Below are 27446 nucleotides of genomic sequence, written 5' to 3'. Positions count from 1 at the left end.
GCCCAGCAAGCCTGCCAGATCCCTTCCAGCCCCTCAAGCTCTGAGTGCAGCACAGAAGAAAAAGAATTCTTCCTGCTGCCATCCACAGAACTGTTTGAGCCAAGTGTGCTTAAAATAATCACTGATTATTGTACAATGGAGGTGCCTACCGGGGCTAACTGAAACACTGGGGCTGCACCTATGTGCAACAGCGGTAGAGCAGGATCCATGGCCAGCACCCTCCTCTCAAGCACCTCGCCTGACTACACCCACACCTCCTTCCTGATCACATTTCAGAACAGACATGTAACCCTAACCAGAGGGACAAGCACACCGCTCGCTTTGCCCTCAGACACAGACAAGCGGCCCCGAGCAACGCTAGGCTGGAATGAGGGGACATTTCTCCTCAGAGAGTGGTCAGGCGTTGGGTTGCCCAGGGAGGTGGCGGCGTCACCGTCCCTGGGGGTGTTTAAGGAGAGGTTGGATGTGGTGCTTGGGGACATGGTTTAGTGGGTGACTGTGGTGGCAGGTGGCTGGAACTGATGATCCTGGAGGGCTTTTACAACATTAATGACTGTTACTCCATGACCAGGCACGGACCGGGGGTGCCAGCAGCCCCCCCCAGCGCCCTGCCTTGCGCTGTGGGCGCTCGCCTCGCCTCACGACCCCGGCCGGGCCGCTGCCAGCAGGCACCCGCCCGGTAGCGGCAGGGACACGGCCGGTAACGACAAGGGCCCGGCCGGCAGCCGCTTCCGTCGTCCCCCGCCATCACTTCCAGGTCAGGGAAGGCGGCGGGCGGCTTCCGGAGTGCGGCTGCACGGTGGGCGCCGCGGCCGTGGCCGGGGAGCGGGGAGGGGGGCGGCGGGCAGCGGGCGGCCCCGGGGGGTTAACGCGGAGCTTTCTCCACGCAGATGTTGTTGCAGCTGTGGGGGCTCCTGTACAGCAGCTACGTGCGGTTCTGGCTCAAGTGGGTCGTGAGGCTGCTCACCGGCAAGTGCGAGCTGCAGCGCGTCCTGCACGGCCAGAAGGAGGGGGCGCGGAGGACGCTCGGCATCGGTAACGATAACGCTGGGGGCTGCGGGGTTGCACGGCTGGGACCTCGAAACCCCCCTAACGCAGCTTTTCTCACACAAAAGTAGCTCTTTTTCTAAAAAAAAATAAATAATGAAACCTGCTCTGCTTCCTTATTCCTCAGTCGTAAACAAGAAGGCGTTTCGAAGAATGGAAAAATGTGCAGAGATATTTCTGTCTTGACACCTTTTCTTTTTTAGTAAATCCTGCTGACCGCTGGTTTGAATAATGAGCCTGTTTTCGGTGTTGCACTCAAGGATGATCGAAAATCTACGTAAATTACGCCTTTCAGTTGCTTGATAAAGGTTAATTTAAGTATTCGATACATGTAATCAAAAAGTTACTCAACGTTTTGTGATACTTACAAGAACACCTATTGTCAATTATTTAAAAATACACTTCCATCGGAATTTGTTTTTAATTTTCTTTAAATTATTGTTATTGCAGAGCATTCACTGGGATCATCAAAGAACAAGGTAATAGATGAAGATTCAGCTGTATTACAAACTACATGTATTTCAGAGACAGGTGCCTGAAAGGAATACGTGCCTTTTGGGGGAAGGAAAAAGCCGAGGAACAAGAGACAGAAAGAAAAGAACAACATTTTGGGTTCTGCATGCTAGGATTAGTCAGGGTTTTTCAAGAATAACCCTGTATCACTCCAAACATCTGTTCACTTTTTTTCCTCTGAAAGACTACCTGCTCTGTAGCAGAGTCAGACAAGTCATGGTACTGAATTTGTGTTCTTGGAGAGAGTCAGTTGTCCCCGTCACAGCAGTCTCCTTTGCTGGCTTTGTAGAAACCAGAAATGCAATACAGGTAAATGATACAGATAAAGCAAATTATATGGAGTATATACAATAGCATCTCAATTAATTGGGGGAAAAAACGTAATGCATGTTTGCAGGTAGACTTTTAACTAACAAACTCCTGCCGATTGTTCCGTAGCAGTTAGACATTGTAGTTAACGCTTTAAGCCCTCACATCTGTGCATCTTGAACGAAACTTTTCCATTCTAGGTAGTGAGGTGACGGAGCATTCTTCCTTTTCTAGCTAATCACTGCAACATGATTTTTAGAGAGAATTAGTATTTTTGTTACAGTAGAGCACAGTATGCATTTGTTTCAATTAGGTTAGGAAGAACATCTTTCAATTCAGCATTTGAAAGCAAACAAGAACCTAAACTTGAACTTTTTTTTTAAAAGTGGGTCTTATACAGAAAAACAATATTTATAGTTGGTAGTTACAAACAATGCATTTATCTAATTACACAGATTTTTAAAAGTGATTTGAGCATAATTATTTAAAAAGATATAAAAAGGAGAACAGTCAATTTCTTGAAGGAATACACTTGGGCCAGGCATCCAGACAATGAGAAACAGCAAGAGTCAAGTAGGTGACAAGTAGGTTTCTGCATTCATCATGAGGACTTTGACTATGTTAACTTCTTAGGTTTTAAGAAATGCTCTACATGTTGATGAAGCCGAAGTGGAGAAGTGTGTCAAAGATGTAATGAAAGAAAAGAAAATTGAACAAAAGGATATCAGGTATGTTTGGAACTCTAACAAAGGTTCTTCAAGGCAGATAATTCTCACTTCTTGGCGTGTTTTTGCTGTTGTTCAGTCAGATACAATACTTGATCAATTCAAGTCTTTAGAATGAAGCTAGAAAATAAGGTCTGGCTATGTCCTCTTCAGTTCTAGGAAATGCATTGCAAAGTTTAAATTGCAATGGATTTGAGATAAGTGCCTCTGTATCTCACAGGTCACTTGTTATTCCTTGCTTTTAAGAAGTATTACAGAAGTTGAGACATGAACTATGTAGTTGTTTAGATATTTTTGAGAGTATAGTGATAGCAGATTGAAGTTTGCATTTCTCTGCAGAAGTAATTATGAGTGATTGAGAGGAAAACTATGAATCATCAAAATTTTAGTTCAATGAAACATTTTGAAGGTATAAGATTTCTGACAAAGTTTGGTTTTGAGGCTTATAAAAGGTTTGTGGGCAGATGTTTGTGGGTACAGTAGTCAGGATGATACAAGGAGTTTTTCTGTGTCACCACAGATTTTAGTAAGGGTATGTTCCCCCATATATTTAAGTGAATAGGGCCTGACTTTGCAGTTGTAAACTCAGAATTAGAAGTAAGACCCCTAAAGCAGTATGCTTAACCAATATGGTGAATTTTAAGATGTAATCATAAAGCACTTTCTAATTCTAATTATTATATTGTGTTTACCTGATAGAACTTTCCTTGTTCAAGCAAGAATTTATAGCTAACGATGCCTCAGTATTTTCTATTATTTGTTATTATTTCAGGTTTAAGACAAATTTGCATATATCCTTGCTACAGATAACAGGTTATAAAAAACTTTACTTGAATGTGGAAAATCTGAGGAAGGTCCCGTATGATTCAGATAATGAAGAACATGAGGAACAGTTAATTGAGGTAAAAACAATCTTTTAAATACAAAAGCTGTTCCCCGTTTCCCACTGTCAAGTCCAATAGTTACTACTAATAAATGAAATTCTTTGCATTATTAACAGATGCCCTAGTTAAAGCTCTTTTCTATTTGTGAACCGCCAAGTCATTATAGAAGTGGCTGATTAAAATAAAATGTCAAAGCGAAACCAATTAGTAAACTAGTGTTGCTTGTACTGGGATTACATGTATGTTATGTAAAGCAGACCTAACAGTCAGCAAAACACTTTTTATAACAGGTTACTGAAGGATTTTAACTAAAAAGATATTTAACCTTGTGCAGACTTCTGTAAGTTTCTTAATTAATAATTACTTTAAAAAAAAACACCACTCGTGTTTTCTTATTACTACATCCTAGTCAACGTCAAAGAGGATAGTTTCAATCTGTCAGTATTCAGTTATCAGTATAAATAATAGCAAAGGTAATTCTGCTCAAGTCTATTTTAAATAACTTCTACTTCATAAATATATTAGCATGTTATTTTCTTAGCATTTCATAACTCCTCCAACTTGCCATACAAATCCCCACATTGCATTGCTGTCCGTAGGTGTCAAATCCCTACAGACAACAGCATGATGGGCACACAAACATTTTTTGTGAATTTGTATTTCAGTTTACAGCTGTCCAGTTGGAATACGATGCATCAATTATTTTCTGAAATGCAACAGGTCTTGGCTTTTACAGTGTCAGTATAATGGCTTTGCCAACAAATGGAAATTATCACTTTTAATGTTAGATGTAATCATTTTCATAACCTCTTGACTAAGCTATTGTAGCATGACTCCAGATTGCCACTGACAGAAAAGAGCGTGCAGGCTGTATCCTATTGTGTGGTGAATGGTTTCTAGTGTGCAGCAGCAAGTGCTCTGAATTATGTGACTTAGAATACTTCAGTAGCTATGCATGACATGGTAGCATATTTGTGCAGCTTTGGAATTTGCTGATGCCTCATGAAAATCTGAAGGCCAGAATCACCAAGCAGTGGTGTGACATCGGCTTCCAAGGTGATGACCCCAAAACAGACTTCAGAGGGATGGGCCTGCTGGGATTAGTGAATCTGGTGTAAGTGAAAAGAACTATGGTGGTTCAGCTGTAACTAATGTTCAGTATCTATGAATTCTCATTAGTTAATGCTATTTTTAATAAAGACTGAATAAAAGCAAATAGAAATGGTGGCTTAGGTACAGTGAAAAACAATATTTGTTAATAAGTCAAATGTTTCTAGCAGCTACACTTCTGTAAATGTGTAGTTGGGTAGAGACAAGAGGTGAGGGGAGAAAAAAGTTGCCCCAGACACCTTATTTTTTGTCACCATATGATCAATTCGATAGGCTATGACTTGGAGAGTAACTTGTTGAAAGCTTTTTAAATTTCTGAATTTATTACTGCATTGAAAAATAAACACATTTGCATACCTCTGCTAAGCTAATTTGTAGACTCAGGTAAACTTCCTGTTTGATGTTCAGATTGCTTGTTTTTTAATTGCATAAGCTGAATATAATTTAATTTTTTAAGAAAATACTTTTCCTTTGTTTTCACATTGTGACCTTTTTAGTACAGAGTAGTATTCAGCTCTAGTTTATAGTTATATGTTTTCATAATTTTTTTTTTTGTATGAACTTAAAAATAATGAAAGGTCTTGTTTCACACTTACAGGTATTTTAGTAAGCATTACACCAATGAAGCTCGTCAGATCCTCTCTCGTTCAAATCACCCAAAGCTGGGGTAAGTCATGACTCTTTTTCACTTCTTCTGTAGAAGAGCACATGAGAATTGTCAAGTACTGTTTCTGAAAATAAAAAGGAAAATATTCGTGTTTCTTCCACTTAAGGATGGAAAAAAAAGTAGAAAGGCTTGAGAAACGGAACAAATCATTTTCAGGTTGATAACTTTGCAATTTTTTTCCGAACAGACTTGTTGGGACAAAAATTTTGACTCTGGTTAACACAAACACATAACATCATAGCTGTGTTTTTAATAGATTTAGAAGTGAATATGTATTTTTCACTTTCTTATTGATCCTGTGTAGGGATGGCATAAATTACCTCTTAATCTAATCTTTTTTCTAGACTTCTGTAATAAGTAAATACAAGTAGATGTTTTGCTCGTTTCAGCATTTTACTTCATCTTTGAACACTATGTATTAAAATGCTTCACTCATTTTACAGGAAAAGATATTTTAAAACAAGTCAGATACAAAGATAGAGAGCCAGTAAATCTGTATGTGTCATCTGATCCATCTAGTCCCCAGTTAGCTCAATCACCTACCAAGAGAAGGAAACTTCCTTGACTTCAACTCTAAAGAATATTAATCGTATGCAACTAGATCATGAATAAGATACTTCCATCAATTAAATACATACATCACTGAAATAAATTCATCTTTTTTTAAACACTTGTTTCAATAGTCCTTCAGCAATCTGTGATGTGATACTTTCTAACTGTGCAGCAGAAAAACAGATTTTTTGATACGAAGAAATAAGTTGAGATGACCATTCTATTGATATTTCAATAGTTTTTTTGATGCCCTATTTTTGATATTCCAGAAGATGTAATGATTTCAATTGAGCAATATTGGGTCAATATTGATTACCCTTCCCATCTCATCATTGCTTAACAGAGGCATTTACCATACTACTGTATAGGAAATTAGAGGGTTTTTTAATAACTAACTTTCACAGGGTTAGCTACACCAGCAAACTGAAAAAGGGGTCTGTAGGCCAGAGTTGGCTTGTTGACAAGTATTATAGGAAAAATTGATTCTTACAGTTATCCTAATGCCAACTGTTTCTGGGAAGCTTTTAAAAGTCCTTCAATCCATAAGGTAAAAACGTGAACTATGATTGATCACTGTTGCAGATATTCTTATGCAATTGTTGGAATTAATCTGACTGAAATGGCATACAGCTTACTTAAGAGTGGTGATTTAAAACCTCATCTGTACAACGTGGTCTCTGGATTGCCACAAATGGAACATTTCCATCAATTTTACTGTAAGTATCTGTGGATTTTCTAGTACTGATTACTGGGGGTATGCCTACAACATAAAGTGTTGTTTGGTTGGTCGATTTATTTTTGGAGTACACCTCTGCTTTTTTCTCTTTAGCCCCACAGCAAGCTGTTTACCTTCAGGACCAGGTACTTGAAATGTAACCACTATTTAACCACTGTGCTACAGAAATGTACGTTTCAGTAATAAATTTAGGTGAATTTCTGTATCTGCAGTCTGAAAATACAGTACTTGCAGATTTATTATTATACCGTGCAAAAGGTTGCTGCTGACCAGGATAAAACACTTACTGTTTTAGGAATTGGACAAAGTCTAAAGGATCATTGTAGATCTAACTAGCTCAAGGCAGAAAATTGTGGAGCTCACTTTTGTAGATCTGTATTTTATTTTTTTTTCTAGGTTATCTGGTTTATGAGTTTGACAAGTTCTGGTTTGAAGAAGAACCAGAAAGTATTATGCACTTCAACCAGTACAGAGAAAAATTCCATGAAAAAATTAAGGGTCTTCTACTGGATTATGATGCGGTATTAACCTTGGGAGATAAAAAGAAACCTTAACTCCTCTGCAATATATCAGGTTCTGCATTAACAACAGAATTACTCATTTGGCTGAAAGTTTTGTAAGTTTCACCAAAAACTGTATAACAATAGAACTTTTTTACATAAAAAAGTTTAAGTTCAGTTAAGAAAGCTTGGACAATCAACCTCTGTTTACAGCTCTTTATATGCTACTCTCCAAAGGACAGGGTTATTATTTTTGTTGGTTTGTTTGTTTTTTAACCCAAAAGTCTGAAGATCCCTGGATCACTTGCTCTCTTTTTTTATACTTCTTGGTGCAGGAACACAAAGCAGATATTTATTCTGCATCGTGCATTTCATTAATAGGTTTATCTGTTTATCTGTCTTTTAAAACTTTTTCTATTTGAAATGTTCCTGGTTTAAAGCTTTTTGTGTCCTCATTCTGTATGCATAGTCAGTAGTCCACTTGTCAATGTTAAGTTTCCATAATGAAGAGGCTGATGAAGGGGATGTATTAGTCACAGTTTTGGAAAGAGACTTAAATCCATCAACATACTACATGCTACTATGTACTTACTACAAATTACTTCTGGCTAAGGAAGTTTCTGTCTGTGGATTTGTACCAGCAAGTTGCTATGCTTGGAAAAAAGCTTAATTTGCAAACAAACAAACAAAACCAAAAAAAGACCCATAAGTCAACGGTGTGAGGATCTGATCCACAGAGTAAAGCTACTCTTTCTAAAAATACTGCTGCTATAAAAGTTTTCCGTTCTTTCTGATCTGACTTCAGCTGCTCAGACTGCTTGACTTTGTTGTCAGCCCTTTCTTTTATCAGCTAATGAGAAATTCCCATTGGGAAGTACAAGAGTGAGTTCACTCATTTAAAAAAAAATAAATAAATATTGCAGATGCAGCCCCTATGTTTTGAAAATTAATACTGGCCTCTAATAAAAGTGCACTTTGCATGGGTAAGTGCAACTGTGACACATTCCTTAATCATGGCATCCTCAGACAATCTAATCAATAGGACTTCATATCTATATTTTGTCTAACTATTGCTTAAAGCAGCTTTAAACAGATTTGGTACAACCATCACTTCATTTTCCAAAACCTACTATTAAATAAGTGCCTTCTGCTTTATTCAATCAGTGTTTTATTTTGATTCTGTAACCAGATCATAGCCTTAGAAGCTCAAGTTGTTTGGGAAAAACTCTTTCAGTATATAAATAGCACACTGGCACAAAACTTGTATGCTAATACAAGTGTTCATGGTTCATCTTTTATTTTTAAATCATCTCAGGTAAATTAGTTAACTTACAGTCAATGACTAATCATGAAGAGGGTCCTGAAGAATACAAATACTGAACAGGAGAGGAAAGGGATGAACCCCTTTTTTGTAATGAGTGATGTTACACTACATAAATAATACATTTCTTAATATAAAATATTATGTCTCCCTGGAGAGATTAAAAGCCCAACTGGACGAGGTCCTGTGCAGCCTGCTCTAGGTGACCCTGCTTTGAGCAAGGGTTGGACCATGTGGTCCCCAGAGGCGCCTTCCCACCTCGGTAATTCTGTCTTGTATAAATAGTGACTTTTTGCACTGCGTGCACCCAATTACTCTTGGTCCCTTAAATGTTGGTGTTCTCTTTGTTTGTGGGAAAGCACCTGGTCACTGTATACTATATATTTATGGAGGTGGTAGAGCAGCTCTGTTTACTTTTTTATGATGCCTTAGGTATAGTAACAAACAGTTTTTGAGTTTACCATGCACAGGGTGGAGAGAGGTTCATCTCACCTATGTTGGACTAACACTATTCTACTAAAAAAAAAAAAAAAGTAATGCGAAGATGCTTGTAGGATATATTTATGGTTATGCTTTGGCTTTTAAGCAGATAGATTTCCGTGAGGATGATCAAGGGACTGGTGCATTTCTCCTCTGAAGACAGACTGAGGGAGCTGGGTTTGTTCAGCCTGGAGAAGAGGAAGAGGATCTGGGGAGACCTTACAGCAACCTGTAAGCCTACTGGGGGCCTACAGGAAAGCTGGGGAAGGACTCTGTCAGGGAGTGTAGTGACAGGATAAGGGGTAATGGTTTTAAACTAGAAGAGGGTGGACTGAGATCAGATATTAGGAAGAAATTCTTCACTTGGAGGGTGGTGAGGCAGTGGTACAGGTTGCCCAGAGAAGCTGTTCCAGGAAGTGTTCGAGGTCAGGCTGGATGGAGCTTTGGGCAACCTGGTCGAGTGGGAGGTGTCCCTGCCAATGGCTAGGGAGTTGGAACTGGGTGGTTTTTACAGTCCCTTCCAACCCAAACCACTCTGTGATTCTCAGGTAACAGAGCTGTGCACAAGAAGCCTGGTTCTTTTGCTGTTCCTGCGAACTTGGAGTTCTGTAATTCTTACCAAAGGAAGAGCTGAGATCCTGGAGAGAGCATTCTGGGATTCAGAACCTGTGTTGCAGCTCTGTTTCTCTGACCCCCTGCAGAAAATGAACATTCCTAACAGCTGGCTTAGGAAGGGAGCAGAAAGGAAACTCTCTGCAGCTAGAAAGTTAGTTAGTTACTACTTCCTAGGCCCAGCTTCCTTCGTGTTTATCTTTAATAATTTTGGTATTGCTTGTAAATCTCCATTGCAAGCAACATGAGACGACTCTTTTGAATTTCAGAAGTGACCCCAAGATGTCTAGCAGCAACAGGAAGGGAATCCCAGAATCCCGTTTACTTCCCCCTACCACTTGCTAACAATTAACAAAACTGATTGAGCCATCTCCAGAAAAAAACAAGCCTCTCCTGTGGAGTCTGCAAGCTTTTTTTTTTTTTTTTTCTTTCCCCCTCAACGGTTTCTAACAATCTCCACACCAGTCTTACCAGTCTTGAAATTTGTATTCAGCTCCTTGGTCATAAGGAGACTGCTACGTAACTACTACTGAGGCTTTTTGAGCATCAAGTTTTAGGTTTCCTGTCCAGCTAAGACATCTTAGTGTAGAACACAGGTTGAGCCCTACATGAAATGCATCTTCATTAGCTTTTTATTTTTTAAATCAAAAAGTGACCTGGGATTAAACTGTGTCAGCATACGAGGGAAAAAAAAGTAAACCCAACTATCAAAAAATGAGTGAGATATATGGGAACGTATTAGTTTGTGTGTAGTAATTGTTTAAGATGAGTATTTGTTAGGCTCCACTACACTTTCCCAGTAAACGGTTAGAATTTGCATGTAGTTTTGTGTGATAAAATACCCCGGTCCTTCTGTTTAAGTCACTCTTTGTAGAATAGTACCAGGTCTCCCTGTTTTGCACCAGTGGTAGGGTAATTGTATTATGGTGGTAACTAGAATATGGGAGGGGAGGGGGGAAAGTGAAGCTGTGTTTAGGGAAGGGAAAAGAGTGTTTAGACTAGTCTTTTACTTGTCAGTGGTATTTTGTACTAACTCTCTTACAGAATGACAATCCTAAGATTCACAATGGAGGTAGGCCACCTTTCTGCAAGTTGATAGAATCAATTTGTTGAACATCAGAACTTACTGCTTGTAGTTTATTCTAAGATTCTTGTAAATTAAAACCTTGTTGAATTATCTTGCCGTTATTTATTAACTGTCGTGTTTTCCTTATTAGAACTTGTACGTACTGTTATGTGCTGCATCGTCAAAGCATTCACTACATTGTTTATATGCAGCAGTAATATTTTAGAAAATAATAAAACTTAAGACAACACAGTTCTCTATTTTTCTTGTACCTGTAGCAACTGTTTAACAGACTACCTCCCTTCCTGTTGTTCCAGCATATGTCTGAAATGTGGTGCCACTCCATGAATAAATTAATCTGAAGTAGAAGCTTATTATAAATAACAATAGAATATAGCCTTTCAATAAACAAGCACATTGCTTCTTAAGTAACCGACTAACTGGAAAGCATGATTTGAAGACAATGCTATTTAAGAAGAAACAAGAATGTTTTTAAACTAGTTGTGCTTCTGTCATCTGATACTGTAAAAATACGACATTTTGCCTAAAGAAAAGGGGCCAATTTAAGCACCTCACATAAATAGTTTTGGATTTTCACTCTTCGAGAAAAAAAAGTTTTTGAACTAGGATGGAAAACAAAAATCTCATTGGTTAACCTTGTCTTAGGAATTATTGTAACAGAAACATTTGTATTTAGTTACATGGGAGTTCAGTAGTCAGTATTATTGAAAATACAGCTAGTAAATATTTTTTTTGTTCATACCTGTTTTGTGTTGCTGTAGTAGAAAGGTGATCGGTCTTTGGACTGATGTTTTTGTGCCAGTTTATATGTTGTCTTTTGCGGGGCAGAGAGGGGAGAGGAAGACGACAAGACTGCTTGTGGGCAGTTTCTTCTTATCACACTGTGCTTAGATAGCTGCATACTAATTAGAATTTCTGTTGACCACAATATAAAAGCAATAATGTAAACGGTGATGTCTGTGTAATGGAAAGATGTTTACAATGGTAGCAAATAAAGAATGAGTTATTCTATAACATTGTCAACGTTTGCGTGTTATGGCTATGGTTGTTAGAAAATTTGCAGTGTACAGTTGGCCATGCTCTCAGCACATACTGCGACATGAGGGAAGGCTTTATCACGCTCTTCTAATCCCCTCTTCAGTTCTGACAACTCATTTTAGAGTTCTCTAAGGTTCTTCTACTGGGTTTGCATTTTTGTCTTTCCTAGTAGCCCTGTACCACAAGTTGTAGAAGTGGTATACAGGGGAACATTTGTGTGTGTGGAAGCTGAACTGGCAAAAATCAACAGCAAGAACAAAAGGTAGTTGTCTCACATTTTCTAGTTTAAAAATCAGAATCCAAGATAGGCATTTAAAAATCAAACACCAGAAGAAAGGAACTGGAACAGTAAATCAGATCTACACAAACTCTCAAGATCCTTCTGGTGCTATAGAGAAATTCTTACACGCAACTCTGCTTGAAATCTCATATCTGTTTTAACAGAAAATTGTGAAATAGGCAAGTCAGTTTGACACATCTGATAAATTTCTGTGTGTTGTGACCTTTAAACACTTCCTCCCTCCCTCTTCATGAACATGAAACATGTTTTTCTTAGCCAAAGTCATGGCTACAGCATGTTGCTGAGACTAACGACACTGAACTGAAAGGAAATGCTTTTTGCTTTATTAGCTAAGGGGCTTCTCCGGGTATCTCCTTCACTTTGTTCTACACCTGACTCAAAAGACTGGCATCCCTTTCTCTCTTTCGAAATTCTTTTGGTCCACACCAATAAAAGCAAGCCTTGCTTCCTTGATATATATTATACACAAAAAACATACTGGATTGGGAGGAAGCAAAGAGTTGTTCTGCTGAGTCTCTGTAGCTACAGGACTACATTGGTAGCTTTAGGGGGACAGCACAAATAAGGTTATAGAATATAAGACAATATTACACAGGTAGACTGCCACGCCCTACTTGCAGCAGAACCTGGCAGTAGGTGGTTATTACAGCTCCTACCTGTCACCAGGTGTCTCCAGTACCATTTGATAATCGTGTGCAAAACAGAACAATAAAAACAAAAGGGTTTTGTTTGAATGGCTAGGACAAGCCTTCTCTGCATTAAGTGCGCAAGGATTTTTGTTCAGGAGAGCAAAGCTCAGGAACAAACTTTGACAGCTGGAACTCTGGCAAACTTTTCCAGAGAAAACGGGAAACCCTGATTTACGTGTATTTTGGTTGTCTGGCTGTTCCCTCTCCCCAAACCAAGAAAGGATCTTTTACTTCCTTTACCCCTTCCACCATGCACTCATCTTCATACATGCTATGTTAAAATATTTACTTAGTTTTCAAATTCTATTTGTATTTCTCATGGGGCTTTTGTTTCTACTTGCAAATTTTAGAGACCACATGCTTCTATCAGTGTACTAAAGTGCCACTACACAAGAATTGCAAGATTTTACCTGTAGGACTCCCCCCACACTGCTTCAGAAGCATAGAACAAGCCTTGCACTGCAGAAACATCCCACTCCCCCACCCCCAAGATGAACAAAACCCCAAACATGCAGTTGGTCAGTTATGTAAATACCAGTTGTTTTAGAAAAAGGGATGAGGAAGCAGGCATTCAGGAAGCTTAAACAGATGGAGCATGCTAGAAAAGAAGAACCTGTGGTATATTCTCTTCTAATAGGACATGCTCTGGGAGATTACCTTAAAGCACTTTTTGAGAGCATCTTTCATTGCACTTAAAAATAACTTACTTTCCATGTTTCATTCATTCTATTTCCAGCACTGAAACACTCTTATGCAATGACACTGCTGGTACAAGCATGTAACACATTTTTTATTACTAGCCATATTCTATTTTACTGTTTACGCCATATTTTGTTCTAATTGTTTGCCCTCATGCTAATCTATATTTTCACTGAATCTGTCATACTGAACTATTTTTTTTTTTATATATATATACACTGAATAAACCACCATTTAAACTGACCGTTAAAAAGTTACAATGGTTGGACTTGTAGTGCTATTTTCTAGTGGAAAGAAAAATCTTTTCTTTGAACTATGGGCTAAGGCTCAGTAATAAATGCAACTGCTTCAGTTTCATTCTTGCTACAAACTTACGCCTCCACATGTATCTGAACTGGCAAGCTTTTGTTCCAGACCAGCCTTAGACATTGATGTCTCAGGCCAAAAAGAAAGCCCAGCACATTGTAATCTGATGCAAAAGGCTAGGATACTGAGGCACTCTCCACAGGTGAGCTAGCCTACCAACTCCTACACTACTCCATATTATCTCAGTTTCAAGAGGTTTTAGTCTAAGCCCGACTACTCAAATTTTTCTTACAAAAATGGATGCAACAGCATCAAGGTGGTAGTAGTTTGTTTTTTGTTTTTCTAAATGCAGTTAATATGACATTTCTGATAAAGGCATCTTCTAATTACAGCATATAGTCACATTACTGAATTACCAAGAACATATGAGAATAAACTGTCAGGGATAGCAGCAGAGTAACACCATTGGAGGTCATCAACAGAACTACAAGCTAAATGGGAAAAGAAATGGTGAGCTGTGCTCCCTACCTGTCAGGCATGGATATGAAGCTACAGGTGCCTTCTCTGATCTGTTGCTTCTTCATCTAGGCAGGTTGTAGGTTTAAGGTGCTTGTACACTGCCTTGATTTTTTTCTTGTTTGTTTCTGTACTGCACCTACTGCCAGGAGGCCCGATTACCATAGTCTTAAAATGCTGCTGCAAAACTACAAGTAATAGAAAATCTGTGATAGGAGGGATCCAGAAGCTTACAGAACACCAAGCACGGCACACAGCTTACCAACCAAAAGCATTCTCTCTTAGTTCAACCAACTGCACTAAGACTATTCCCTTTTGCTCCCATAGCCGACCTACACACCATATATCCTCTGCTATCTTCATTAATGGTGCAGCACCTGAAACGTAACATCCACTGTAATACAAGCTCCAGTGCCACTCTATTGGTCCCCTGAAGATGCTTTTCTCTTTTGAGTTATTAGACATCAACTTTTCAGTAGGTTTAAATCCAACACACACACTTTCCATCTGCTTGCTAAGAAGTTACATGACATAAGCCTTTACATGCCCCCAAACACAACCTTTACCTCTAATGTCCAGAATTCAGGTACTGTACTATGATAAAGGAAAGAGGTACCATTCAACTTTCATACACTATGATGAAATAACTTGAAGGGTAGATTCTTAGTGGCTTCCCCCCCCTCCCCCCCCCCTTTAAAGTAGAGCTTTATAAAACAGCCTCCCACTCCCCATCACTTGCTGTCTCTTTGCAGGCAGCACCCCCCTGACCACCTGGCTCCCCCCCAGATCAGACAAGCAGAGCTTATCAGCATCCAGTCACAAGTTTCAGTTCCAAAAAAGGAAGGAGATCTTATCCTCTCTTTTTTCTTCTATCTACAAGATTAACAACCTTAACTAAACTCTACAGTTCACAGACTAAAACCAGTCTCTATCTCAAAGCATATCAAACAGCTGATTTGCTTGCACAGCATGCCCACGCATACAAGTAAGACTTTAAATGTTCACTCACGTTTTCTTGAAGGCCTTCACGTGACAGTGTACTGGTCAAATGAACTCTAGCAACTTTCTTCTCACCAGCTTGCAGCAGACCTTGCCATCAAACAGCCAACTACCAGGTGGCCGTTGGGTGTGCTCTTGGCCAGCTGAACAGCCTTACAAAGTATCTGGAGAAAATCAGCTCACCTGGCTGCTTCCTCTAGCAAAGTAACACTTACAAGATGATGTGGCTTACATTTAAAAACCTTGCTGAGACAGTTGCGCTAGCATGGCAAGGAAATCTTCCACAAAATAAATCACATTGTAACACCAGAGATCTTTGTGGATGCCTCTCCTTAAGAGAAGCTGTAACAGCAACAGAACTTCAGGATAAAAGCCGTGATCTGTGCACCTCTAGGGCTGTGTGGGAGACTGCTGATATATTTTGGGGGTCTGCAAACTGAAAAAGGTTCAGCCTGCTTAAGGAAGTGTTGAAGATTTCTGTGATAACTTATTTAGCTGCCAGGCATTTACAGTCAAGCACCCTGTTCTGGCATATGAAATTAAAGCACCCAAAGTCATATTCTTCAGAACAGTGATTGCAGCTTCAAACGAATGTCACGATTTGATATGCATGTAAACCAACTTACTCGCAAGAAATGAAATGTAAAATGATCGAGGCAAGAATATGTGAGCACAGCCATTAACTCAAAGTGCTCAGAAGTTAACAGATTAACTTTTTTTTTTTTTTTTTCCAAATTAACTTTATATACATACAGAGAATGAGATGGTAAAATTAAATAATAAATCTGTTTACTGAATAGATATATATTACCAGTTCTTTAACTGTCATGGTTAAGAGGCTGACAGCTTACCCTGTGAAAAACATTCTAATATATAAAAACTTAAAAGCATGTCTAGTAAGCTACAGCAAAACACAGGTGGTTTATAGAATACCTGTGGGTCTTAAAAAGTATTAACAACTGTTTTCACCAAATGTGAGCATAACACAAAAATGTTTCAAGAAGTTGGGCAGCATGAGAGACCTCTACATGGGTTGCTTGTTGCAGATGGAATTAAACATGTTCAAGTGTTAAACAAACAAACCAAGGCACGGAAACAGCAAATGTTTTTGTTCTGAAAACTGGTGTTGAAGATTCAAAATCATTTGCCTCTGTAATAAAACCCAATCACCTATTTTCCCTCTAGCATGACTTTAATAGTTAAAAACCACATCTGTGCAGTGTATTTTATTTGTTCACATTACCCTATTTGTGGTTAAAAACCACTTTATCTGACAGTTTAAAAGCATTCTTTTAAAACAAAAGAATTAAACACAGCTTCAGCTAAAAATCTGCAAGTTACATGGATGCAATATACAGGAGTATAAAAAATCAACAGTATTCTACAGAAAATATTCTCAAAACAGCAAACAAAGATTAGGCATATAGGCATGATCCAGAACTGAACAAATATGAATTATAAAACAGCTAACAAAATAATAATAAAAAAAAATCCTGAATATCTGTATAAAAGAAGCAAGGATTCAAAGTGCAGGTGCTCCCGTTTTCATTTTAACATATTATTCAGTAAGCTGATACAGGATACTATTTATTTTATATAAAGTGACAGTGTTCTCAGTAAGACTTAAACATTCAGTTACATTATCTTGCAGATTTTTTACCTTATTTCTACTTTACACCGTTGTAAATGAAGACTTATGCAATACAGGTTTTTAACTTCTTAATCTAACAAGGATATAATAGGTTGGTGGTAAAGGTTAGTTTTAAGAGCTAAGCTATTTTTGCTGTAGATTCAGCTATAGATTTATTTTTTTAAAAACATCTTTCATTTTTTTAAAAGGGACTCCACCGATCTGTTTAGGTACCTGCATACACTGTATTTGGAGCACAACAGCAAGGCTTCCAAGTCTACTTGTTAGGAATACAGACAGCTCCAGGCATAGTCATGCTGGAGAATTTCCCTTGGTGGCCACTGCTGGGGAAGGACTTTCCCTCTGCTGGGTTTGGTAAAGCTGCAGGTGGCTGAACCCAGAGATAGGCAAATGGGCTCTGAGTCCTGTTGGAGCAAAAATCATCACATTTAACCACATTTGCCTGACATGTCAGCTGGACTTGGAATGCACTTCTCATTTCTGAATGTACCATTCTCATGCAGGGAAAATTATGATCCAGGCAGGTATCAGTGAAGTGATTTTTCATGTATTCAAAAAATAAAATTGAAGCATGCATTAAAAAATGTTACCCTCTTAAAAAAAAATAGTTGTATGAAATAAAGTTATACTTCTGGAATGCTGCCTGGAACTTTATTTCACCCCGAAGTCCTATTCAGGTTGACAGTGTCCCTTTAAATTTTAGGTACTTTCTGTTTTTGTTTTGTTTTGTTTTTCTCCCAATAATCAGATCTCTATATATGTGTATTTTAAAAATACACATAAATATCGGCATTAAGTTTATATATAGAAGTTAAGAACTAATCTTTACCATTTTATATTGACAGCAAGGTTAATAATACACACACTTCACTGACAACTTATTTTTTTCTGTACTTTGAATAAAATTTGCATTCGTGTAATATTTCCCACAGAAAGAGTGATTATATTTCAAGATAATTAAGTTTGCACCCCAACATTTTCACATTAGTGAAAACAATTATATTTTGAAAATACCAGGGCCTGTGCCAGGTACTAATAAATACATAATAAAAAAAATAAATAAAAAACCCAACTGCCTTTTATCCCGACATAGTAGAGATTTCATAGTCACTGGCCGAGGTTATTGGTTTACCCATCATCCTCACATTTTTAGCATTAGTAATCCTAGCCATCATGGACACAGGCTTGTCAAAGTACCTAACCAGTGCTGGCTCAGTCAAAAGGGAGGCTAAAAATTGTTCAAAGGTGATGGCCCAGTCTCTGTCAATGCTAGTGCTTCTACGAAGAGAAGTGGTGTGGTTGCTCCGTACTAAAACAGTGTCTTCACCGATGTCCTCGCAATGCAGCTTTTCTTCTTCGTGTGAACCTGCACTCAGTACCGAGTAGGAGGACATCGAACTATCATCTTTTGTATCGTCATCAGAAATGAGCATGGAAGAGCAGGCTCCGTTGTCCCTGGGAGAAGAGTCTTCGAGCTTAATGTCTTCCATCTGCATGCCCAGGGTGCTGTCGGTGCAAACTACCTCCTCATCGTTGGTAGCAAGGCTGCCTTGGAATGGCTTGTGCTGCTCAAGGGGATACTGCTGGCTGTCTTTTTTCTGAAACAGCTCGCTCTGAATAGTTTTGCTGCAATTGTTACTGCTGCTGTCTGTCTCTTTTGTGGGCTGCACCGTGAAGAGCTTACCAACTTCACCTATCTCCAAAAGCAAGCTTGTCACAGCAGCAGTAGCATGGTACAGATCTTGTTCATTGGGGTCTTCACTGAACATATTATACATTGTCTTGCACAGTTCAATGAACTGTCCCTAAACACAGAGGGAGAGAACATTAATGAGAGAGCAGAAAACAAATTCAGCTTTTGAGATCTAGTATATCAGTTTAAAAGAAGTTTTGAATGGAGGCAAGACACAATTGTTTATATGATTAAACTGAAATTGAAAATACTCGGTGTATAGTCTAGAAAGCACTTTCTATGATTAGACAGCCAGATGTGCTGCTGCCTGCCTGTCTCAGCTATTTACAATAAACTGCTGGTTGTTCCTTACAATATATGACAAATATATCTCTCTGCAGCCACAGGAGGGCAACAGAGGGTGAGCAGTGAGACACAGCATTAATTTTGGTGGCTTTTCTTGTTGGAGGAATACTAAGTATAACTAATGGCTTGATAAAACTAATGACAAGTAATGAGAAATGAAGGAAGTGACTGGCAGTACTCTCTTAATTGGCAGTGGTAACTCAGTTCAATGCAAGCCTTTCAAAATTCAAAACTGACTAATAGGAAGGAGATTTGCTTAGGGCTACCTGAAGTAAAAAGTATTGTTCTAGGAGTACACCTTCCCTATATGCTCTGTAAGGAACAGCTGTCCCAATGGGTCTTTATCCTCCTTCACTGCAATAAATCTAATGCGAAAAAGACTGACAGTATGAATTACAAAATGCAAAATGCTTCTTGCATGTAATGTGTATTAGACATCATGTGGTAGCTGCTAATACTCTGTGTCCTATTACCCTTTGTCTGGAGATCTAAATAAAAAATTATCATTCCTATCTGTGCATCTCACTTTTAGGATGTTTTGGGAGCTGAATGCCAGTATGTTGAAGACAACTAACGTCTACATTCAGCTGACTGCTGTGTTTTGTTGTTGTTGTTGTTTTTAAAAAAAAAGCATCTGCCTCAAAATAAAACCTTTAATTAACATGAATGTATGAATATTTGTAGGTATGCAAAAAAAAAAAAAAAAAGTTTAAAGTTCATTAAAAATATGTGTCTGCAGAAGTACCTGATTCAGCCTGGGCAATTCCTTTGAGTTTTTTGCTTTGGATTTATTCTCTTGGCTCCACATTCTCAGGTAGTTCCGATTCTCTTGTGAACTCTTCTTGCCTACTGTACAACATAACCAGAGATGCAGAAAAGTCCATGAAGAAACCTTATATTAATACTTTTTTCCATTTTCAAAAGGAGCGTTTTGTCAAGAAATGAAAGATGTATGCATACCTTTGTCTGTTTTCAGACTCACTGTAACAAACCCATCATCTACTCCCTGTTTGTTCCTGCTGTCTAGGCCAACGACTAGGTGGGGAGAGAGAGAGATCAGTGTAGTCTTAGCTGCATACATACATTTCATGTGTACAGTGCAAAATAAAATGTTCACACTACAGAAAACGCAGAGTGAAAATGATGAGACTAAACCAAAATTTTTGCTTATTCTAAAGTGTGCTCACAAATCCCTTATCATAATATAAATACTAATACAGGGACCCTCTTGGGTTTTGTTTGTGTAGTACAACGATTATTAGCTTGTGTTACCACAACCCAAACAGCACCTAAGGAGAATCAACTGAATTACATTTTGGTATATCTGTTGCCTCCAGTTTTTAATTTCCTGAGTTCTGTGATCCAAATATATCATGAAAGCCAATATATTTATTGCCATTCTCCATCAAGAAATATTACGCAGCAGTTATCACAAAATTAACTCCACAGTAACACACTGATGACATTATTCTGAGAGCACTTCTCCAAAGCACAATCCAGGGGACCCCTTAGCATACACACACACCTCTAAGGATACCAAACTACATACAAAGGCCACATACTTCTTTTTACAGAAAAAAGTTCATTTACAGTGTATAACACAATAAAAAAAAGTAGCTTTTTAAGAAGGCATGGTGTTTGAAATACATTTTGTTCTTTTCAGGTCCAAAACAAAAGATGCCTACCATGTGTACATTCTGGTGTAATGTCTTCAAAAAAGTACTGTGTGGCTTCAAAAGCAGAGTCTGGCTCTTCTTGCTCAGGGGATGGATCTAAACAATATCATAAAACTCTATTTCATTAAAAACTCAACACTTTAATTAAAAACTAGGACATATTCCTATTGATAAGACTTCAGAATTTCATTTTCTAGAAGTAACAGAGTGAGGATGTGAAAGGTTGGGGATCATCCTTATTCAACTCATGGGAAATGAATCAACTGGATCTACTGCTACCTTGTTGTCGTTGCTCCACTACCCCCAAATCCATCTCTGTCTGACTCATTACTAACTCTTTGCCTTCAGAGGCTGGCTTGCTTATCTTCCCAAGTCTAACTTTCATTACATTCTTCTGCACAGCTCAGCATGTCCTAAAAAGGATGTGAACCCTTTCCTAGCTGGCAACAGTCTATTGTGATTTGGTATGAGCTTACCAGCTCCTGAATGCCAGAACAGACATTCTTAGAAATGGACCTCTTCTGCTCCACAAATTTTTGTTTGTTTCTAATCAAACTAGTGAATCACTCAAGCCTACCTCCAGCAAACCCAGCTGTGAGCAATCAAAGCACAAGGAGTGAACGCACCTGTGAAATGATCTGGATTTTAAAACAGTCTCTTTCTGAAAACATTTGGACCAGCCCAGTGGGGAATGCTAGAAGGGCTGGGGACAGAAACAAGTAACCAGGGCACACAGGAATGCTTTAAGCTACCTTTACTGTTAAAGAAAGTGTATTATGGTAATGAACCCTAAAGAACACTGTATTTGTTGTATCGAAGTCACCAAGCCCAGGTAAACTTGAAAGAAATCCATACAAATGGCCATTTTGTGACAGGAGCAGTAGAGGAATGCATGGTGCCTTCAGACTTTCTAAATCCATTTCTGACTAAGGCAACAGATCTCTTACTACTGCATAAACAAATAAAATAATTTATACAAATTAATTTTAATTGGGACAGATGGTTGTTCGCAACTCTGCTCCAAATTTCAATTCTCACCAAAAAGCAAGCTATTTTAATATAATTTACTTACCAGGCAAAACATGCATTTTATACAGCAGCTTTAGCTTTTCTGTAAGATCTCCATGGCATGCTGCACCTAAACAGTATTATATACAATATGTTAGTATTCAATACCATTCTATTTATTATTGCTACAGTATTGCATTTACAAACTACTACATTCACTCTGGCAAGTGCTATACTCCCTTTACAGCCCAAGACAGATCATAAAGCAATCATTTGAATTCTAAGATCATACAGCCTGTGGTAGAAATACCAAGAAAACACAGACCAACTTACTTTGAATTTTGTACTTCAACCTTAGGTTCTTCATTAAATGTCTACATTGTAACTCTTAAAAATATCCCATGGTCATCATATTACTACTAAGAAAGGCCTCCAGCTAAAAGTTAAGACATTTTTGTGTGGACTTAATCTTCATAATGTGAGGATCCAATAACAACATCACATGACTTAATGTTTATGAGGAAAAAGAAAAAAAAAGAAATTCAAGCAAACACTACTCACCATCCAGGAGCTGAACTGATGTTTACACAATACCCTCTATCAAAACATCCACTTCAAATCCTTTCTTTCTGGCCTACACTATAATTAGCTATATGAAATCCAAGCAGTTTGTTGCAGACTATTGTATTAATTAAGTTGATGGTAGTTACTTTGAAAGTACTGAAATGACCTATAACAAGACTTCTTCATAAATCATACTTTTAATGACGTACAAGTCATAAATAAATTAATGAAATAACATTCATTAACAAGGTTAAGCAGAGACTTATTTTACCTTACAGTGTCAACCAACCTCTGCTGTGCAAACTACAACAAAGTATGGATTGTACAATCCCAGTCTATAGAAAAGCTTATGATTGCAATAAATACACTTTAGGCTGAAGAAATAGTTGCATCCCTGGAAGTCTTCAAAAGACGTTTAGATGCAGAGCTTAGGGATATGGTTTAGTGGGGTCTGTTAGTGTTAGGTCAGAGGTTGGACTTGATGATCTTGAGGTCTCTTCCAACCTAGAAATTCTGTGATCTACATTAGCCATTTTGCTTGTAACCTGGTGCCTTTTCTAAGTGCAAAACCTCCTTATGTTCATATCTGGTATACCACACTGTGCAGATGATGTTTTCTCTTCTGGTGAAACAATGCCTTAGGTTATGCACACAGGTACCATGTGACGTGCTGCACTGGTAAAAGTGACATGAAATAACCCAAGCACAGAACAGGCTGCAGGTCTGAGTCCTCCAGCAGTGGCTAGGGATGCATTCAGCAAAATACATGTAGGATTCAGGGCACAGGGTATCTTGTGACATCTGTTGGCTTTTTCTTCTCCCTATCCTCAGGTGTGATGAGAATTGAAAAAGCTCAAGTGTCATTGCTTTTTTTCTTTTTTCCTCAAATGGATCCATGTGTGCTTCCTAATATTAGGCCCTTTTTCTCCTCAAAATGTACGTGAATAAAGACAACACAGTGCAGGACAAGATACCATCTGGATGCTCTTAGAGATAATCCTCTGGGTCTCTCCTGGGAATAGGTCAGAAAGATTTTGCAGAGGGAAGAACAGCTGACTGGCTCGTCTCCTTCTGTTACACTATGCAGGTGTCAAGTCCTTTCTGCACATGTCATATGTGCACAGATTTTCTGTCTTCTTTGAGAGCATTAGCAAAGTAATTAAACAGGTTAGAACTTTATTCTGTCAATATAAAAATGAGTAGCAATATACAAACGTCAGCCTTAGTTGTCCCTCTCATGAACACATGTAGAGGGCGCAGGGTACTTGTACAGCAGTTAGCTGACACAAGGCTCATTGGAGGAGAGGTGAGGTTAACACACTGCTTTCTCAGCATTCTCCTGCCACAAACACTTCATGAAAAGCTTTTCAGAAAAAATAAAATACACTCAGGTACTCCTTGAGACACATTTTTCTTGGTGCTGACTTCTTTGTGAGATCAGCAAGAGCTGCAAGCACCAGCAGTTACCGAAAAGCTGGAATGGCCACATGCTCCAAGAAGGGAGTATTACACAGAACCAACCACTTGATGGGAGGTAGGGGGCCACTTTGAGTCCACGTGGAAATCTCCCTAGTTTACTGGGATGCTGAGTCAACAACAGATGAGTTACAATCCAGCGTGGTATGGGGTTGCAGGTGAGCTTCTTCATGAGTGAATATCCCAAACTGCTCATAACTAAGGATGACAGCTGTTTCTGAGCAGCACACCTCCTACAGCAAACTCATCAAGACACCTTTTTTTGTCTGAACTTCCAATAACATGATACAGGGTAAATGTACAGCAAGAAATGCTAGTTTTTTTCATCTTTGCTCAGCTGAGGCCTTAGAAGCACCTGAAGTAGGAGGTTCTTGAGCTGTTCACTGCAAGGTTTATGAAAAGGATTCCCAGTTATAATTACAACTCTCTCATACCCCAAGGGTTTCATGCTGATGTGGAAGAAAGAACCATGTGCTTGTGCTAGCACATAGAACAGCCCTTCTTATTTATGTTTCATGTAGCTGCTGGAAAGAGTCAGTAGCAACAAAGAGAGGCTTTTAGGGAGCAAATCCTTGTGGCTACATGCGTTAAAGCCATTGAAAAACAGTAGTGAAAAGGAACAGCGTCAGAAGCCAGGGTTGCGTCAGCAGGCAATAAGCATCCTCCAACATGGTCCAGGACTAGGAAGCACATGAATAGGATGTTTGTTTAGGAAAGAGGAACTCAACGAAGCAGTGCCAGAGTCAGATAGTGCTGTTTGGAAATAACAATAAGATAGGATCCTGCCACAGGTCACCTTCAGAATACCCATCCCTCTGAGTACACTCTCCAGGGCAGTGACAAAGAAAGGCCACACGGTCCTCTGTTGAGATAATGGGCCTTCCTCCAGCAGATGCTACCCCGTATTTGGGTAACTCTCCTAGCCCAGGCATATTAGGTGGATGAGGCAGACTGAAGCAGCTGTTGTTCGCAGAAGTTTAAGTCCCTGGACATGGAAAAATAAACTCAAACAAATCCTCTGCTGTTTTTAGTGACCGTTTTCTTTGTCACCATGAATGTGTTGCTTTATGGAAAAAAAGGGGTGGGGTTGAGGTTGATTTTTAAATTTCAACATATGCCACACTGGGCTTGATTTCCTGAAAACTGTGTTTTTGTTAAATGAGCAGTTTTGTCTGCTTTGCCCATCAAAGGTTTTAGTTCAGTCATGTTGGCTTATGTTTATTTCTGTTCACAATGTTCAATATTGTTCCTTGTTCTCATTACTCATTATTTGTTCAAAAAATTCTGTCTGAACCAGTAACAGGCTGATTGTTACTAACAGTATCCTGCAAGCACTAACCATGGGTCATGTCTCAGAAGGCCATTAGGGCTACCTGGCAAACAGTCTCTCAAATACAATTCAGAAATGCATCATGGTGCACTGGCTTTTGTGTGCAATTAGTTTTACTATCACATAGCTATATTCTGCAGCCACAAAAGAACAGGTATTACCACTGCTGTAAAGAGGTTTTATTGCAAGGCTGCATTTGCAGCACTAATGCTTTAATGTTCTCACACACTTAAAAAAAAAAAAAAAAAGTAAAGAAAAGTAAAGCTAGGGCAAACAACAGGCTGCCTTGAAATCAGCCAGGACTGGGCTGAGATGTTTGTTAGTCACTATCAGGGAGTAACACCTCCTGATTTATTCAGAAAAAAAAAAAAAAAAAAAGGTAGTAAAAGTGTTAGACGGACAAGTGAGATCACGGTGTGCAGTTTTCTGGCAAAAAGGTACACACTTCCGAATTTCTGAAAAAGTTTAAGGAGCAAATGACAGAGTGCAATATAACTCAAAGACCAACAGAAATTTTTTTGTTGTTGTTGTTTTTTGAGAAAAAAAAAGACTTCCCAAAAGAAAATACTTTGATTAGAAGTAACCACACCATTAAGCACGCAAGCTGCAGGACATTTTTGTGAGTGAGTTATCAGAGAAATCCAGACAGGTGTGCACAGAAAATATATGACAGTAGTATTTTGTGAAGTAGTGTTTTTTTTTTTTTCATTTCACCTTTAACTATAAAATGCAGTCAAAAGTGAACTTCTACAAAGTTAGAAGTTCGCTCTGAGAATTCATCTTTCATGCATCACCACTTCCTTCAGATGGTATCTTGAATTGCTAGCCCTTCTTCAGCACCACGCCCACCTACAAAAGGCTGCATCAAGGTGGAATAAAGCTACAGCAAAAACAAGTCAGTTGCAGACTGGACAGAGGCTGTAAAGGGCTCCAATTAAGCCACAAAGCACTTCGGTATGTTGGCACTGATGATGTCCCACAAGCATCCTCTTCTTGGATTAGGTCTTTTAGATGCACATGTACTTCAGTGGCAAGCAGAAAGAACACAGCTAAAATGGTCATGTAAGGTATCACTTTCCACCAGAAGCTGAGGAATCAAGTGGAAAAGTAGGCAAGTCTTACCAATCACAACACAGAAAGACACCACCATCCTTTTTGAAGTTTTTGTTTTCTGTCTGTTCTCACCAGCACCCACTGAGTATAGAAAAATCACGAAAGGAGAAGCTAGTCATTACTTTCCTTCTGAGATAATCCTGAGAAATATTCTGTGGGCAACAGCCTAGAGATACCTCCACAACAGAAAGGAGGTTTCGGACCTCCTAACGACAAATGGTTTAGCTGCCAATTCATATGAATTAGCTGTTTTTAGAATCCAGAGAGAGACACTTTTTGTTACAGGCGCAGACTACCAGAATTTTCTTCTTTGGATTCATAAGGTTCTAAGTGAAGCACTCCCTTAGGAATTTAAGGGAGACCTACAGCTGAGCTCTCAGCTAGGCTTCCTGGGAGAGCTGTGAACCTCACTTGAACCACATACGGTGTACAGGCATGAGGCTGTGACCATCACACCGTGGGTGCGCAGAGAACCACAGTGAAATGCACAGTGTGGGCATCGGATCCCAGTGGGTATGTAGTTCTTGTTCATGTGCAGTTATTCTCCCAGAGCAATACACCACTGCCTAATTTAGATGCACCTACTGAGTCCAACCTGAACCTCTGTGGGAACCACTGCCACAGGCATGATCAAGTTAACTCTGCAGTAGCATGCACAGCTCTTAAAGCACAGGTGGACTCACTTATGCAAACTGGCATATGTCAAACAAACTCGTTATCGGATGACTAATAAAACATCTGTTTGTGACAGACTGGATCCCCTTTAGAAACCAACTGATTTGGTCATATTATTTCAAGAGTGCTATGAATTCTCCTTACTTAGCCCAGACACGAATTCACGGAAGTTGATGAGCAAGTCTCCATTTTCATCCAGAAGCCTGAATAAGCGTGCAGCTAATACATCTGAATGAGTTCCACATGCCCAAGGAAAGAGAAGAGCAAACATCCCCTTGAACTGTTCAAAATCAATACGGTACTGCTCCAGATAAGGCAGGCTGGGATCATGCCGGTCAATAGCATTGCTGTTTCCTCCCCAGTAGCAGCTAGTCAGATGTTCTGCCTGGACACAAGGCAAACGCTGTGAGATTCTCATCACCTCTGTAAACAACTCATCACTTAGCAATGATAAAAGAACAGATCTCTTACATGCACCCTCTTAACACAAGACTAGCAGATGTATTTCCATCTACATAGCCCTTGCAATTCTGCAAAAGAGATTTCTCCTCTAACCAGCACAAAGTCACTTCCCTCTACAAAAAAAAAAAAAAAAAAAAAAAGATAAAGTAAAAGTTTTTCTGCCTCACGTATGGATGAAACATGAAATACCTGTTTTGAACTGAGCAGTAAGCAACTGTGACTTATGCATATACACAGGCACGTCATGCTCAGTCACCCCCTTCAACCTCACCACACAAAGTCAGGAAGAGGGGAAGTCTCATGAAATCTTTACTTCCATAGAATATGTAAACCAGTATGTACAACCAATTACTAAGATATCA

The 27446-nt window shown here is 39.0% G+C and overlaps 3 protein-coding genes across 6 annotated transcripts in view; 1 reads left to right on the top strand and 2 right to left on the bottom strand.

Annotated features, from left to right (window-relative positions):
- Positions 1-15252, bottom strand: part of MGAT4D (MGAT4 family member D) — a 54795-nt gene extending 39543 nt beyond the window's left edge. Inside the window, exons 1-3 of the mRNA XM_038178929.2 lie at positions 15102-15252; positions 14105-14280; positions 5185-5319 (exon numbers count right to left, since the gene is read on the bottom strand). The gene's annotated coding sequence lies outside the window, so the exon portion shown is untranslated. The remainder of the gene's footprint in view (positions 1-5184; positions 5320-14104; positions 14281-15101) is intronic.
- Positions 377-11557, top strand: ELMOD2 (ELMO domain containing 2). Of its 3 annotated transcripts, none has more exons than XM_072036769.1 (9): positions 377-757; positions 891-1035; positions 1498-1526; positions 2503-2597; positions 3367-3496; positions 4459-4592; positions 5187-5255; positions 6390-6523; positions 6940-11557. In XM_072036769.1, exons 2-9 carry the CDS (start codon positions 891-893, stop codon positions 7095-7097), a joined length of 894 nt encoding a protein of 297 aa, XP_071892870.1. In that variant the 5' UTR covers positions 377-757; the 3' UTR covers positions 7098-11557. The 3 variants fall into 3 exon arrangements, with proteins under 3 accessions (XP_071892870.1, XP_027312526.3, XP_071892871.1); XM_027456725.3 differs by having other exon boundaries at positions 387-799; XM_072036770.1 differs by lacking the exon at positions 377-757 and adding an exon at positions 777-799 and having other exon boundaries at positions 1498-1869.
- A 1050-nt stretch (positions 15253-16302) lies between the features above and the next one.
- Positions 16303-27446, bottom strand: part of TBC1D9 (TBC1 domain family member 9) — a 69792-nt gene continuing 58648 nt past the window's right edge. For both annotated transcript variants that reach the window (XM_038178920.2, XM_038178919.2), the window contains exons 16-21: positions 26767-27007; positions 21529-21594; positions 20466-20552; positions 19741-19815; positions 19526-19629; positions 16303-18547 (exon numbers count right to left, since the gene is read on the bottom strand). In XM_038178920.2, coding sequence (XP_038034848.2) covers positions 17822-18547; positions 19526-19629; positions 19741-19815; positions 20466-20552; positions 21529-21594; positions 26767-27007 — 1299 coding nt within the window. In that variant the 3' untranslated portion in view covers positions 16303-17821. The remainder of the gene's footprint in view (positions 18548-19525; positions 19630-19740; positions 19816-20465; positions 20553-21528; positions 21595-26766; positions 27008-27446) is intronic.

Source organism: Anas platyrhynchos, chromosome 4, assembly GCF_047663525.1.
Source record: "Anas platyrhynchos isolate ZD024472 breed Pekin duck chromosome 4, IASCAAS_PekinDuck_T2T, whole genome shotgun sequence".
NCBI classification, from domain to species: domain Eukaryota; kingdom Metazoa; phylum Chordata; class Aves; order Anseriformes; family Anatidae; genus Anas; species Anas platyrhynchos.
This window is presented reverse-complemented; position numbering and strand designations above follow the sequence as displayed.